The sequence below is a fragment of the Thrips palmi genome, unplaced genomic scaffold (genome assembly GCF_012932325.1).
Source record: "Thrips palmi isolate BJ-2018 unplaced genomic scaffold, TpBJ-2018v1 HiC_scaffold_17, whole genome shotgun sequence".
Lineage (NCBI taxonomy): Eukaryota > Metazoa > Arthropoda > Insecta > Thysanoptera > Thripidae > Thrips > Thrips palmi.
The window spans coordinates 3,158,441-3,174,368 of NW_023144626.1; the positions used below are offsets into that span (position 1 = coordinate 3,158,441).

The following is a 15,928-nucleotide window of genomic DNA, read 5'->3' on the forward strand; positions in this document are numbered from 1 at the left end:
TCCTGAACTCTCATGAATTTTGGACATTTTCCCCCTAGTAACAGTGGTGGATCAAGAGGCCCCCCCCCCCCACCACCACCTTTCCTGGGGTCTGCGCCTGCCCAGTAACTCTTATCTGACCGCGTTGGGAGAGCTCTACTAATCCATCTTTATCGGGTTAGTGCGGGGGGCCAATGTGAACCAGCGTGTCACAGCCCCCCCGGGTTTAAATTCCGTGTAACTTTGGTAAGTTAACCGGTAAATTTTAAGTTTTTTTCGGACAGGTTGACATAGGTCCAACTGTTCGAGATATTTTCACAAATCAAGAAGGTAAGAAAATATTTTTTATGAGATTTGATTATTTTTTAGCATAGTTGCAACCATGCAGAAGTAATCGCCGTTCCTTTCCCCGGCCTACCTCGCGGGTCACTTCGTTGGCCAAGAAAACTGTTTAAATAGCGAACAAACGCCCAAAAGCTTAACTACCAAAAGGCAAAGACAACGCCAGTACACTGGAGAACAAGGGAAAAATTAGCCCTTTAAAGGGGGTAACATTTCGCCCAACATAAATCGCATGCCTATTTGGGGAAAGGGGATAAGTTTGGGTGAAATTCCAGACTTTACGCCCTCGCAAGATAAAACGATTTATGCCCTTTCCAGTTAATGTTCTTTTCCTAGCAAAGTGTTTTTTATTTTGTAATGCCATTTCAATAAAAATAACGTTTTCAACTTGATCTATATTATTTTTGATGATTTTCCTTATCTTGTTATTTCAGGGTTTTTTCAATATTCTCGATTTTTACCGTAAATTACGGTAAATTACCAATTTTACCGTAAATTACCGTCAGGGTTGAAAATGACCGGTAATTTTAAAACCCTAGTGCGGCCAATGTGAACCAGCGTGTCACAGCCCATCCCGTTATCTTCCTTGTAACTTTGCTTTAAGTTAACTTTTCGGTCAAATTTTAAGTTTTTTTCGGGACAGGTTGGGCCTATCTCCACCTGTTCTGTAGATATTTTCACTCAAATTCAAGAGAAGGTAAGAAAATATTTTTTATGACGAATCATTGATTATTTTTTAGCATAGTGGTAATCCATGCAGTCAAGTAATCGCCTCTTCCCTCCTCCGGCCCTACCTCGCGCTTTCCTTCTCGTTGGCTCAAACAACAAAATGTTAATTATCTTGTACAAACGCCCAAAAGCTTACCTACCAACAGGAGAAAAGGACAACGCCAGTACACTGGTGAAACAAAGGCATAAAAATTATGCCCTTTAAGGGCGTAAACGATTTACGCCCTTAAAGGGCATAAATCGTTAATGCCTTTGGGAAGGGCATTAAAATTTTGCTTGAAATTCCTATACCATTTACGCCCTTCCCAAGGGCATAAAACGATTTATGCCCTTGCAAGGGCGTAAAAGAGTATTTATGCCCTAAAGGGCGTAATTTTTATGCCTTTGTTTTACCAGTGTACGGACAGACCCTTATCTCATTGCTGTCAGGCCGTCCTCCGGTATATCCAGTTAAGGAAGACCCGAGTTCAGCCCTGGGTTTGGCCCTGACTTCAGCCCTGACTTCGGCCCTGACTTGCGTACCTCATGCGACATAGGAGTGGGAAAGAGGTCATAGACGACTGGGTAGTCTTGAAATTAACGGCAAGACAAAATAATTTTGCCCGAAATCACTCGCTTTGATTTCATGTTGACATTATTATGACATTTCTGGTCTCCCCGGGAGGGCTGGTGCTTGAGTCGGGTCTCAAGTCAGGACCGAAGACGGGGCCGAACCCAGGGCGGAACTCCGGGCTTCCTTAACTGGATATAGCACTCCCTTCAAACCAAGTTAGTTGCGACAGGAACGATCAAACGAGTTGCCAACTGACGACTTGTGCTAACTTTTAAATTTAGCGCCTCTGCATGGTTCGGAAGTATGAGAAATAACTAGCTACTTCCGGTAGGCGGTAGAGTCCTTAATGCCCTTTGGGGAGAACCGTCAACTGCGTTACTGACTTCTGACCGATTTGGTGCTCATACTGACGATCAAAATGTCCGCCGAGCGCTTCCGCTTCCGGCGGGGATTTTAAAAATTCAGCAGTGAGCCTCAAAATGGCTTCACTATTTATCTCCGACATTCAAGGGATCTTCAATGAACTAATTTAAAGAGGTGAGGAAGTTTTTAGGCCTATTGCAAGCGCTGTCAAGTCTGTTGACCTCACGAGGCCCGGAGCAGACGACACAACATCAAAGCAAAGCGACGCCATTTTGATCGTCAGTATATGAGGAATCGCGCATAAAATTTCGGATATATGAGAAATAAAACGTAACACTTTTCAAGTTGACGGTTCTCCCCAAGGGGCCTTTAGGACTCTAGTAGGCGGTTTTACAATATTTAGATTCAAAATGTCGAGCAACAAACCTATCTGATTTTTTCGTCACCCTATTTGCGTTGTTTACTGAATATTTTGATTTTCAATGCACTTCCAAAGTTAATGCGGACCACGACTTAATAATTGAAATTCCATTGGAGGGTAAGTTGTTTTATTGATCGGATCGGTGGGCGTTCAAAGGGTGCAGGGCTAAGGTTATGTTCTTAGCGGCTGCAATATTTTTAAACCATTTATTCACACCAGTAAATTTCGAAGGTACTGGTTTTAAGAAGTAAGGATGTTCTAGTTAAGCTTTTGCTTGGCATGATAAAATCATTGAAACAGTTGGTAACGGCTGGTTTCCCGCCTTGCTTTACCTTTGATACCTCTGGCTTCTTTGCTGTGGTCCTGTGGTTGTGGTTTGTTGATACAACAAAAAATGTTGTCAACATTTGTGTTGTATATTGGTTTGATTTGGTGGTTTTATTGTGCCTTAATTGGTCTTAACTTGACCTTAAAAGTCGTTTAAGTGCATGTTCAAGGGTTCAAATTGGTGTTCTGATTCTGTGTTTGTGTTTGTTTACACATTGCAGCTCTGTAAAATCTATGGGGAGGAAGATGACTTTCCGTTACGTTAACAACCCTCGCCGGTTATTTTACCTTGTTTTATTAACATGCTGTTTATATGGAGCGATTATTATAATTCGAACTGTCATGGAAGGTGGCGTAGAAGACCTCGACAGGAGTTTACAATTGTAAGTTGGCCGTCGATTGTCTTACATATCATGAATTTTCATGTTTTGCTTCTATTTCAACACAATATGCTTTCTCTACAGAAAAGAAATGATTGGAGAGTTCAACCGTGCCTCCAAGATAGATATTAAGTAAGATACATTCTTTCAAAAGTGCTCCTCTCGAGAACCTCTAGTTTGGGTTTAATTCTCACCTTCTGTTTTCCAGAAATGTAGGGCAGGTTTGTCGACATCCAGTTTTGCCTGTGAATGCACCTGAAATGATGAAATTCATCAAAAGAGTGGAAAAATTTAATTGTGATCCAGAGAAAAGCTGGGTTGAAGTGAATGGTTCAACAGCTTTCATTACTGATGAGGCCAAAGCTCTTCATGGAGAGATAGAGTGTTCATTTACTGGTAAGAAATAAGGCAAAGTGCCAAAAATGTCCATTTATGGTGGAATTGTGCCAAATAGAGAACTGCAATTATTTTTCTAATGTTAACAGATATTAATCGTAATAACGAGTATACAACATCAGATGGGCTTACAACTTCAACCCACACGCAGTATAATCTTGAAGCAAGTGATTTTGTGAAGACGTACTGCAAATCTGAAAGCGGCGATTAGTGAGTTAAAATTGATAATATTTCAAGTATAATTTGGTTAAATGCAAAGGTACTGATGCATTGTTTTTACAGCTGGAATAGCATTTTAGCGGGAATCCGTCACAGTGAAGAAATATTTGATCGCATTGGGTGGGAACAAATTCCTAAAGATGCCTTGGGATTGAGTGTTATAATGTGGGGAATGGATTCCATTTCCAGAAATAATTTTATTCGGAAGCTCCCTCGAACTTACACGTACCTCACTGATCATTTGGAAGCACTGATCCTTGAAGGCTATAATATTGTTGGCGATGGAACCCCTCAAGCTCTGATACCAATCTTAACTGGTATGCTACTTAATCTGTTTGACAAGATTTTTATTTGTCTGTATTATTTTCTTGAATTTGAATTTCATGTTTTCTTGTAGGATTTACTGAGTTGGAGCTTCCCGAAACACGCAAAAGGAAAGGATCAAAAGCGACATTTGTAGATGCCTATCCATTCATTTGGAATGACTTTAAAGCTAATGGATATGTGACAGGTACTGTTTTCTGGAATATTAGAACTGTTAATGTTGGAATAAGCTTATACATATCTTGTACATGATGCACCTCTGCTCCTCTTTTGATCTTTGTTACCCATTATTACAGGCTATGTAGAAGATCAACCTGACATAGGAACCTTTACATACCGTCTGAAAGGTTTCAATAAAGCTCCTGTTGATCATTATGGGAGGTCTTTCTACCTAGCAGCTGAATCACACTGGCGCAATGAGAAACGTTGTCTAGGGTCTCAAGAATGTCACAAGGTATGAGCATCTCATGGTACGAGATCTGAACATTTTATTCCGTCTTCACAAAGGTGATTGTATTCTATTACATCTGTTACCTTTTCCACAGATAATGTTACAGTATACAGAAAACCTGATGTCTGTTTATCGAGACAAGCCTCACTTCATGCTTTCTTTTCTGGCCCAACTATCTCACGATAATGTGAATCTGGTTGGAACAATGGATGATGACCTTCACGATTGGTTAGTTGACGTTCATAAAAGGGGTCTCTTGAATAACACACTTCTTATAGTCTTCAGTGACCACGGTCCAAGGTGAGGTGTAACTGAGAAGCTTCCTTTTTGAATCTATGTATTGGGAATTGGTGTGCAGAAACATCTTTTTATCACCATTTCAGATTTGCTGATATACGCCAAACTATCCAAGGAAAGCAAGAAGAAAGACTGCCGTTCTTTTCATTTGCATTCCCACCCTGGTTCAAACAGAAGCATCCTGAGGCTTATAACAATTTCGTTCTCAATACCAAGCGCCTTACTTCACCATTCGATATTCATGCAACCCTAAAGGATATCATTCATTTTCCATCTAGATTAGGAGAAAATAGTTTGAAAAATCGGAGTATGAGTCTCTTTAAGCAGGTTGGTCCACTGTGAACGTAGCAAAAAAAAAAATTTATGTGAACTGAATTAAACAAACCTTGTTTTAATTTGCGGAGAGGTGTGTGCAATGTTCCATTCTGGTTTTGAATTTGAAATAATAATAATACTTTTCTTTCTTAGATTCCCTTAGCAAGAGCATGTGCTCATGCACACATAGAGGCTCATTGGTGCGCGTGCCTTGATTGGGATGTGGTTAGCATCTATGATTCTACCATCCAAGAAGGAGCAATGGCCTTCATTAATTTTCTGAATAAGTAAAGCTCAGATTGTAAACAATGTCTTTTCTGAAAATCATGTGTGCTTGTTCTTTAATACCATTTTTATCTGTTTTTAGATATACTCTGCCTCACCGTGAACTATGTGCGGACCTCTCATTGGATGAAATTATCTGGTCTGCTAGGTTACGGCCGAACCAAAAGCTATTGGCATTCCACCATTCATCGGACCCTGATGGTTTCAAACCAGACTTATCTGGCTCTCAAAAGGCTGTCACAGAAATGCTGCAAATAAAGTTACGGACAAAGCCTGGGAGGGGCTTGTTTGAAGTATCAATGTCCCACAATCTGGTATCAGGAAATTTCACAATTAGGGTATGCAAAGAAATTACTTGCTTATGAGTTAAACATCACAGGAGATTGTCTTATCTTAATCTATCTATTCATTTTCAGGTTCAAGATGTCAGCCGAATTAACAAATATGGTTCTGCTGCCCACTGTGTGATGGCAGCTAATCAGGATCTAAGAAAATATTGCTATTGCAAAGAACCTCCTGTTAATAATTAAGACTTTGCAGACAGCTTAAGTTTGAAGTATGTAAGACTAATAGGGCAAACTTGTTAGTTAAATTTTTTTTTTTAATAATTCTTTTGATTTTTGTTGAGGCAATCATCAGACCATTCATCTAAAGACCAAAATTGGCTCTAAATGTGTTTCTTTTTTTTTTTATCATTTCCAAGCCAAGTTAGTGATATTTCAAATTGTTGGCTCTGTGCTCCAAAGACTACTGTTGCACAAATGTTGATGTTCATGCAACTATGAACTTACTTTAAGTTCAGACTAGAGAGTCTGTTGTGATTCTAGTTTGGATCTGTTCCTTTGATTAATGGTCTGCATATGCTTGCTAGTTTTTGTGGTTGAGGGGATGAAGAGCTAATTATGTATTGGCACATGTAATCAATTTTCAGTGTTCCTTGAAAATATGTTTAATATTTAGTGTCAAATGCATCGTGTCATGTATTAGTGTCTCTTGTTATCTTAAATGAAAGGTAAATGGGAAGCACAAAATTCTAATTATTATCTTTATGTACTTCATGATGAGTTAACTTTTCTGTGATTTGAATCACTCTGTGGCTGAGTCAAATTAGTTGTGATTCCTTTGTTTGGAATGTGGTGGGAATTGAGGAGAAACAAAAAAAAAAAAAATGCTTCAATAAGGAAAGAAGTATTGTAATTGTATAGTGCATGTTATGTTCAAATGTCATGCACAATGTACTTGAGAAAATATTTGTCGTATCATAAAGTAATTTATGTGTGATATTCTCATCTACGTTAGTCATGTTTACCAAATTGCATAAAAATGATTAGGTTTTGTCCCGTTATCCAAATTATGTTTCTGACTTAGAGTAACATACACCAGCAATGTATTTTCGCCTCTGTATTTTCTGTTGTTCCTTTTTGAACCTTGTTGTTGTGGTACAGTCTATAGGAATTACTTAAATAAAGCAATGGATATTTGTTTTTATACTTAAAAAAAAAAAGAAAAAAAAACAACCTGTATATGTAAGATTTTAAAAACCGGTATTTTATCTTGTGCTATCGCTGCTGTCCCTCTTGTTGATGATGATCTTTGTTAGGTTTATGTTGCATTCTTACTACACTGAATTTATGTTTTTGTAAACTTTTTCCCTGCTTCTATTCATCAAGTTAAGTACGTCCGGTTATGTGCCTGTGATTGAAGTCCTACCAGTAATCACTAATTTTGTAGTGGCTTTCTTACGTTCATTCCTATGAATGAAAAGTTACATGAAAATTTAATGTATTTGCGTTATTCTCTGTATTTTGAAGAGCTTATACTGTATCATATCTGAAGTGAAAGAGTTTTATTGCAAAGCCAAGGCATTTGATATGCCTGTTGCTTTAACAAATGCCCCTCTTCAGTATTTATTTCTTTATAGAAAGCGTATGAAACAACTTCTTAAATATTCTTTGAGAGTTAATTATAGCCCAGTAGTTCAGTTATGATTGGGACCAATCTCCAAATGTATTGGCCAGAATGCAAAATGCTGTGTCAGTTTCTCCTTAGGTGTTTAGTTTCTGTGTTGAGACTGAATGGATCCATCTTTTTATGTTAAACCTCATTAGTACTTGGAGCTATCAGTGTACCCCTAATGTCATAAGGTTGAAGTATTTCCTACTTTTTTTTTGTGACAGAATGATCACCTTTGCACATTAGGTCACATTGCTCAATGACATTGTAAGTGTCTCATTCTTGTTCTAGTCTTATGTGTTGCATTTTAGTCATTGTTTTTTTTTTTTTTTAATGAAAAGATGGAAGTAGCCCTTAAGTAGTTATTTCTTTTTTAGTGAAGCTGTACTTATGTTATCCTAAATTTTGACAACATTTTCCCCTTTGTCTCGTTTACTGTATATTTTGTGAAATAATTTGGTTTATTTGTTCAATTTCATTCCAAGACTGTAAACTAGACTCATTTCATGTGCTAAGGAAAGATTCTCAGTTTGAAAATAAATAAATATCTGATTTGATTACAAACTTCCCTGTATGTCATCAAACTGTTCTCCATTTTTCCACAAAACCACCGAGTTTTCCCTCTTTTTGTTCCCATCAACCAGAAGAACTTGTGTTGATTCGATTGTGGCAGCGTGTGTGGACTGGCTGTGATGCGTTTAAAAGGCATGTCAGAAACGCGTTTTGACACTTTGCCACGCCCACTCCCTGGCCTGGCACCCCTGCCTGTAAGTTTGGGATATCGCCTAAAGAGGGCCATGACATCACTAGTCGTTTCAGACAACACCCGTGTATTCCTCCGAGGCATAGTTTTTATTTTTTCAAAGGTTTCCTGCTGGGATCTTGTTTTTAAAATAAAAGTTGAGGTGACGAATCGGCAGAAAAGTGGCAGTATTGATAAACGAGGAGAGCGAGGGCGCAGCGGGTCGTCGCGGCTGCGGACTGTTTTCCGTGGCGGAGGCGTACGCGTGCGCAGTGCGGCTGCGCGTCGGAGGACTGGTTTGTTTCTGCGGTATGGTTTGGGTTTGTCGTCTGTCCAGCATTAATTTACCGATTTTGGCGAGAACATCGCTTGTTTTGGTCTCTTCTGGATACCGTCCTGGCGCACTGAAAACAGTGAGTACAGTTTGTGATCGGCGTGGCGGGTTCTTGTCGGGCGGTGTCCTATTTGGGTGCGATTATGGTATTGTGGGCTAGGCCTACCGAGGTCACGAATGACCGGTCCTCCCGGCGGTGGAGTCCTGCCGATAGCATTAATGTGTTGCCAGCCAGCTTTTACTCAGTCTTCTAGAAACTTAAGATGCTCTGCGAGATTGTAGTTAATTCTAGAATGGTAAATCACTTTAAAATGGAATGATGCCATTCAGCACAACGGTCCACGAAACATCTTAATCGTCTGTCTTGACGCCTCTGTTTGGATGTGTTTTTATGTTTCTGAGCCCACTTTCTTGTTTCCTGTGACTATCGGTTATTTAATTACTACCTACTCGAAAGTCATTTTAAGCTTTTTAGTAGGCTCCTTGATATTTTTCCGATTTTATTCGCTTTTTTAAATACTGGCACACTGTTTATTGTATGCACTAACCTATGTTTCTGTCTGGACACTGTGGTATACTTTGTTTGGCATTGGACATTTAACTGAGTTGTTTTGTGCATCGTCATTTTAAAACAACCCGAACATTAAGCATTACCTTCACATATTTTGAAGCTATTTTATTTTCTAATAATCAGTTATAAATATTTCAGTTAAATGTCACTTGTCCCATATAATGGGGGATACGGTTTTTGGACCATTGTGGTTCCCCTTCTTCCGTAATGATTTTTCATCCTTTATTTTGTTTCTCTATCCTTGGCTGTTACTCAAGGCGCACTAAAGCAGGGAAATTATTATTGGACCTTGCTTGCACCGATTAGCAAACAAGTTACAGCCTCATTGTTATGCTGTCCACACATATCTTTGCGATACTGTGCCAAGATGGTTTCTCCTGATGAATCAGTGTAGTTTTAGATTTTAACAGCGATGCACTAAATTACCATGTTCAAATTCACTTTGAGAAGTGTTGTTAAAAATTCCCCCCAAAAATAATTAAATTAACCAACTGTCATTAATCTGTGAATCTTTGTTTTTCGATATTTGCGAAAGAATCTTGTTGAGGGTGTGTTGTGGGAGTGGGCCGAAGTGGGCGGGGTGTTGTTGCCTCCCTGTGGAGGGTATCAGTTTTCACCGTCATCAGTTGATCACCTGTGACTCTCTGGTGGCGGCCAATCTTTTTCCGCCCACCTGCCTGTAGGTGAGACTGCGACCTGGGCCACTTCTGATGCCGTTGCTTGTTGTCTCTCCAGGTGCGGTGTTGCTGACGGTTGGAGGGCGCTGCGTGCGAGGGGTGAGTACCGACCCGTTTGTGTCTCAACCGTCGCCCGTTTCGTTTGCCTGGTTTGCCGCCCGTGGCTTCAAACTCCCTCATGCCGCGGCCGTCCGTCAACGAGTAAATTGTTTGTGTGTGGAGGGGCGGAGGTAACGACCCTGTGCATTATGGAGTAGCGACTCCCCCGGCCTTTGAAGCGGTCAGCAAGTTTTCCAGCCCGCGGAAGGTGGGTGAGGGGTACGCGTCCATGTGGGCCCGTGGGCGTGGCGGGGGCGGGGCGGGGCGGGGCGGGGCGGGCGGGGCGGGGGTCGCCTCACCCAATCGCCCCAAGTGGCGCGGGGCGTGGCAGGCGTGGCGTGGCAAGGCGTGCCTCAAGTCACCTGCCAGGCTGCCACAGAGTACCACAGGGCACGGTGCGGCTGGGTGCGGTCGGCCTACAGCAGACTGATTCCGACCCTGTCGCTCCGTCTCTCTCGCACTCACGGGGCGCGCCGTCTAGGCCCGCAGAGCGGCGCGGAGGCTTCTGTCGGGCCGTCACCGCGCCTCGCCAGTGCAGTGAGACGTCAGCTGACGCGATGACGTCACGCCAACGCCCACGCAACAGGGGGCGGGGAGAGGGGCTGTCGTTGGTGACTGAACCAAAGAATCCCCGAGCGCACCGGGGCCCGGGCCGGTGGTCCTGGTCTCCGGGGAAGCCCGCGCGCCGCGCGCCTCCATGCACCTCGTGGCTGTCAGTGTCGCTGCCGGTCGCCGCGCCCCCGCCTTGTCCTTGAGTCCGTGTCTGTCTGCCCCTTGGGTAGTCAATCTCGCGGCCAGCCCTGCTGCATATTGGGACCGGACCCCCCCCCCCCCCCCCCCCATTTCCTTGACTGCACTTGCGGGGCGTCCCTCTGGCGGGCCGGTGGCGGCGGTGGGGCTTTGCTGGGCTTTGTGGGCTAGAGAGGATTATTGGCACCACCCGTGGCCTTCCATTGGGCCCTTCAGCCCCTGGGCCGGACGTCTTAATTTGTCCCCCCCCCCCACACACACACACGTTACGTCCGAGTTTACCAGTGCGGTGCCCGCGCGTGGTTCTAGGCCTTGTTCTAGTCGGCCGGGGTTGGGCCAGTCGGGTCACTCTGGGTGGAGTGCGAGCGGAGGGCGCTTCCTGTGCCAGATAGCACCTTATTGTCTGCGCGTTTGCGTTCGGCGGCATTGTCGTCGCTGTCGTGTCGAGTGCGGGGCAGTGCGGGGCAGTGCGGGGCAGTGCGGGGCGTGCAGGGCGTTGTCCACCATGTAGGTCAACATGACGCGCCGCCCCGTCCGCCACGGCGTGCTCCCTGCTGCAACAGGGCACTGACCCCCGAACGCCGCGACCGCCACGCCCTACGCGCTGCCGGGGCCCTTTGCCCCCCCCCCCCTCCCTTGTCCTTCCCCTGCAAAACCAACAGCACTCTAGAAACTCTATGGCGCACTGTGTCTACACTGCTGTAGAGCGCGCCTTGTTGACTGACGTGCGCACTGAGACACACTGCGTGAGTTTTTTTTGCGTTTGCAGGGAAGGAGTTTCTTCACGAAGTTGGAAATTTCTTTCCAAGAGTGCAAGACTTGGACTCTCAGGGATCCCTAGTATTTGCTGACTCGCTTCTGGCGTTGCTGGCCGGTGCTGAGTAGACCCTGTGTTCTCTGGGAGAGCGAGCAGTGCACCTTGGGCTCCGCCCGTTCCACCCGCTCCGCCACCGAAGTCCTGCCCGTGTCACCGGGAACCGCCTGGACCGCGTCCAGTGGCCCGTGTCCTGCGGGGCCCGAGCCAGTCATTGGCGCCTGCTCTGCCTGCTCTGCATTAGCAACGAGGGGGCAGGCCTGGGCCCCCGCACTGGTCCCCGCGTGGGGTTGCCGCGCCCGCCTGGCTGCATTATGCAGTGGCGGTGTTGTCCTAGGGCCGCCGCGGTGCCTGGACCGGCCTGGAGCTGGAGTGGCTCCAGCGCTGCGGGCAGGTACTCCCGCCCGCCCCCCGCCGGGACAAGGCGACATTGCGCGAGTTGGGGTTCGATCCCACCTCGCCCCGCCGTTCTCTGGCCCGCTTCCGGGCAGAATAATCGTGTCTGCTTGGTCGCGCCGCTGCTGCCGCTTCCTCGCGCCGATTGGCTGAGCGCCGCGCGCCTTGCATAGCCAGGGTTCGTGCCCCGCTGCCCCACCGCGTCCTCAGGGGTGGCGGCGGCGGCCGGTTCCGCCCCCTCCGCCTGCGGGTCTCCGGGTAGCGAGGGGCCGGGCGGGGGCGGGCGGGGGCGGGCGGGGGCGTGCTGGGTATTGATCGCGGGAAAAGAAGGGCAGGGGGGAGGGAGGGCTACCCGCCCCCGGGGCCCCCCAGGGCGCCACGGCACCGGCGCTTCCTTGCAGCGGGGCCCTACGTCACGGTGAGAGGCCCCCTCTCCCCCTTTCTCTCAACCCTCTCTGGATGGCGCGCTCCTCTGGAGGGCCTCCAGGCGCCTCCAGGTGCGGCAATGTTGACCCTCCCGCGGCAAGACAATGCAAAGGAGGCAAAACGAAAGCGGAAAAAAGACGAAGACAAACCCGGAAGCGGCCGGCGAAGATCCGCCACCGCCCGGCCGCGTGAGGCGTCCCCGCGTTTTGACTCGCGTTGCCATGTTGCCGTGAATGAGTCCGCGGCCGGTCTGGCTCTGGCACGCTGCAAACGCGGCACGACGCGGCACTCGCGACGCGGCTTTCCCAGTGTCGCGGCTCGCGCTGCGTGCTTGGCACGCCGCCCTATCGACTCGCTCGTTTTATTTGGACCCCTTCCTCCTCCCCACCCCTTTCGCCGTAAAAAAAACAACAACAACAAATCTGCAGCAGCGCATTCGCTCGCCGTCGGTTGACCGTCTCCTCGCTGCGCCGCGCCCCTTCGGCCGGGCCGCCTAGTCTAGTGTAGGTGCTCGTAGGGTTGGCGGGGTCGTGAAGGCCTGAAGGTCACAGGGGCCCCCCTCGGGTTTGCCTTTCCGAGGGGAGGGGGGGGGGGTGTGCCCGCGGACGGCCTTTAGGGTGGAGCGCGCGGAGTGAAGGGGGTTGTGCGACCCATATTCTCGCTCCCCGCCGGAGCCAAAGGCAGGCAGGGCAGCCCGGGCAGCCAAGGGCCGGTCTGCAGACCGCGCCAGTCTGGGGGAGAGGGGGGGGCGATGGTAATGGCGAAAGGGTTTCGCACAGCAGTCCTGTCCTCGTCCGCCGCATTCTGCCTCGCTTTCTTCCTACCGCCCTCCCTCCGGGCGGGGGGGGGGGGGGGGGGGGCTCGGCCTTGGCCAATTTGCCGAGGATCACCGCCCCGAAGCCGGCGCGGCCAGAGACTTGATCAACTTGATCAACTTTCGGCGATAGTTGTTTCTGGCGCCTCGTGAGCCGGCCGGGGGCGGCGGGGAGGGGAGGGGCGGCACCAGGGGCGGCACCAGGGGGCCGGCAGGGTCGCGGAGACGGGGCTGCAGCCGCGCTGTCTCTCTCGCACCCCTAGGGGGCGCCCCGCGAGTGCGAGAGAGACGGGACGACGCTGTTCGGAGCCGGCCTGCGAGGTAACGCGATCAAGTTGGGTAATCTGGTTTGAATAATGCCGGACTGTACCATCGCCTTGAAACTTTGGGGCGCCGCGACGAGCCCTGTCTAGTGTGGGGCACTTCGCCGCACCTCACCTGCCTGGCTCGCCGACCTGTGGCCTGTTTATAGCCCGGATCGATGTGACTGCGAGTAATCGGCGTGCGTTTTCGTATTTATAGGACGCTAGAGGTGGTTTTGGAAATCACAGCGGCGCGAGGCATTTCGAGGACGCAGGGGACACTGTACAGAGATTCCCGCGCGCAGTGTGAGTGCGAGAGAGACAGCTTCTGCTTGTAGGCTCGGACGAGGGACGGCCGGGGAAGGGAGTCTGAGCGACCTAGCTGGCTGGACGACAGCGGGACGGCGCCTGCGGTTTTATATCGTCTGGACGCGGAGCACGGCGTCGTGGCGCCACCCCTGCCCCTCCAGCGCGCCCCGCCCCGCCCCGCCCCGCCCCGCCGGGACGTCTCGGCAACGCTCTGTGGGGATGCGGAAGGAAGCGGCAGGGGCGGGAGCAGGAGGGCGAGGGGGAGCGAGCGAGGACGCAGCGGGTCGATGTCGGCACGGCCGGGCACGGCCCAGACCGATCAGCTGACGCCCTGGCGTGAGTTGGCGCCAAACTGGAGGCCTTTTAGGTTGCCGTCGTGTTGAGGCGTGTGATTCTGCTTGTAGAGGCCTGGTGGATGGATGGACCGAGATGGACGCCTTGCACTGCTGGCGTGGCGTCCCGGCCGGAGGGACCCGGAGGGACCGGCACTGCGACGGTGTGCGGAGCGCAGCCCACGCCAAGACACTGCTTTGTCCTGCCCTGCCGGGCGGCAATCGAACGCAACGCAACGCCCGGCCGCGCGGAGGGAGGAGAGGCTGTGGCCGCGCTGGTCTAGTCCCCGCTCACCCCCTTTTAGAGCACAAATATTTGATGTCGGCCGATGGGGGACGCTTCAGCCGTTCACCCGTCCGCTTGTTCGTCCGCCCGGACGATTGCCCGGAAAAGCCGAGGACAGCGATGGAAACTCGAAGCGCTCGGTCTGCCCGACGCGCGGGCACCCGAGGTCGGTAACCTGGTGCGTCTCCTCCCCGCTGCCCTCCCCAGGGCCGCAGGAAGCGCTGAGCCCTTTTCCAGGGCGTCGTCGCCTTACCCTTTTCTGCGACGCCGCATCCTCGCTCCTCTTTATCCTCCAGATCCGCACCGTCGACAAGACCGTCCACAAGACGGGTGTTCAAACAGGATCCGCGCCCCGCCCCGCTGGCTTTGTAGTGTGTCAGCCCCTGCCACGCTGGCGATGCAGTCCCGCAGCACCCGGCTGCGTGGCGGGCTTGCCTACCCCGCCCCGCCGCACCGTTGCCATTACCATTACGGGCTAGGCCACACATGACCGTATGCCATTTCGGGCCCGACACAAGCTCGACTGCACTGCAAAACGAGACGTGGCCGTCCTTACTGAGGTGACGGCGCGCGGCGCGGACCGCCGCCCCGCGACGATGCTGTTCGTTGTCTCCGCTGTTTCGTTTTGAATTTCGGTTTCCTGCTGTCTGTGAGTGTACGACGCGCGCACCCGCCGGCACACTTGCAGGGGCCGCGGCGTGGCGCGGTGGCGCGCCGTGGGCGTCCCATAGATTTGCCGCCGTCCGCTTCGCCGCCTCTCCCATTATGCCGTCATGGTTAATTTTTGGGCTTGTTGTCGCTGTCTGGTGGCGGCCGCGGGCTGGGCTGGGCTGGGCGCCGCCGTGTCAAGTTGAAGAGGGGAAGGGAAGGGGAGTGCTACTTTTCCCCCGGGCGCCGCGCCACTGCTAGGTGAGGTGGGCGGGGCGGGGCGGGGCGTACGGTTGCACTTTGCACGCCGTCAGTGTGTTGCCGCTGCCGAGGCGTTTGGCTGTCGGCAAGCTGTACCTACTATTTAAAAAAAAAATTCACTGAGGAAGGAGCAACACCAAAAAAACCGCTGAGCTAGATTGAAAAAAAAAAAAATAAGCTGCCAAATTTTAAAATTTAGTTTACACGAGAAATTAAGTTTGCAGATGGTGTTGACAGCGCTATTCTCGCGGGCAATCGCAGTGCAGCGGCGTGTCCCTTTAATGCTAATGAGGCGATCGAGTCGTCGCGACGGTATCCGTCCCGGCAGTCTCTGTCTCTCTCGCACTCACGGGGCGCTCCGTAGGGGTGCGAGAGAGACAGACGCCGGACACACTGTTCGGAGTCCGTTGCCCAGTGGTCCCGTTAGGTCCGTCCGTCTGGTGTGACCCGCTGTAAGGTCAGGCCCACCTTTATCTTTGCTCTTGCGCGGGGCCGCGGGGCCGCGTGCGGTCTATCTCTCCATCTGTGTGCGAGTCTGTGTGTGTGCCGGCATGTATTCGTTTCCGAGTGCTTTATTGGTGGCAGTATCCATCTGACCCAGTTATTTTATTGTACCTCCGCGTCGTTGGTGGGGCTAGGAGAAGGTCATCGTTTCGGAGCTCCCCCTGGAAACCTGGAAGGAAGGAAGGGTGGAAAAAGGGGGGGGGGTTCCATCGCCTCGCGCGGCCTCGCCCTGCCGCAGTGTCCGGGGTGCCATCTGTCATTTCGACATGGAGTGGTGGGTGCGCTTGCAGCGTTTGCCCCCCCCCCCCCTTTCTCTTTCCCCATTCTTC

General features: G+C 49.7%; 2 protein-coding genes across 4 annotated transcripts in view; both read left to right on the forward strand.

The window, feature by feature from the left end:
- Window positions 1–870: 870 nt before the first annotated feature.
- LOC117643644 lies at window positions 871–7,913 on the forward strand. Of its 3 annotated transcripts, none has more exons than XM_034382638.1 (13): window positions 871–1,018; window positions 2,936–3,097; window positions 3,179–3,226; window positions 3,303–3,490; window positions 3,580–3,700; window positions 3,773–4,026; window positions 4,107–4,220; window positions 4,330–4,487; window positions 4,579–4,784; window positions 4,868–5,108; window positions 5,250–5,383; window positions 5,464–5,719; window positions 5,798–5,938. In XM_034382638.1, the coding sequence occupies exons 2-13, from the start codon at window positions 2,949–2,951 to the stop codon at window positions 5,909–5,911; spliced, it is 1,983 nt and encodes a 660-aa protein (XP_034238529.1). In that variant the 5' UTR covers window positions 871–1,018; window positions 2,936–2,948; the 3' UTR covers window positions 5,912–5,938. The 3 variants fall into 3 exon arrangements, with proteins under 3 accessions (XP_034238529.1, XP_034238530.1, XP_034238528.1); XM_034382639.1 differs by lacking the exon at window positions 871–1,018 and adding an exon at window positions 1,920–2,504 and having other exon boundaries at window positions 5,798–7,913; XM_034382637.1 differs by lacking the exon at window positions 871–1,018 and adding an exon at window positions 2,533–2,618.
- A 425-nt stretch (window positions 7,914–8,338) lies between these two features.
- Window positions 8,339–15,928, forward strand: part of LOC117643754 (spectrin beta chain) — a 35,677-nt gene continuing 28,087 nt past the window's right edge. The window contains 2 exon segments of the mRNA XM_034382829.1: window positions 8,339–8,489; window positions 9,717–9,757. The gene's annotated coding sequence lies outside the window, so the exon portion shown is untranslated.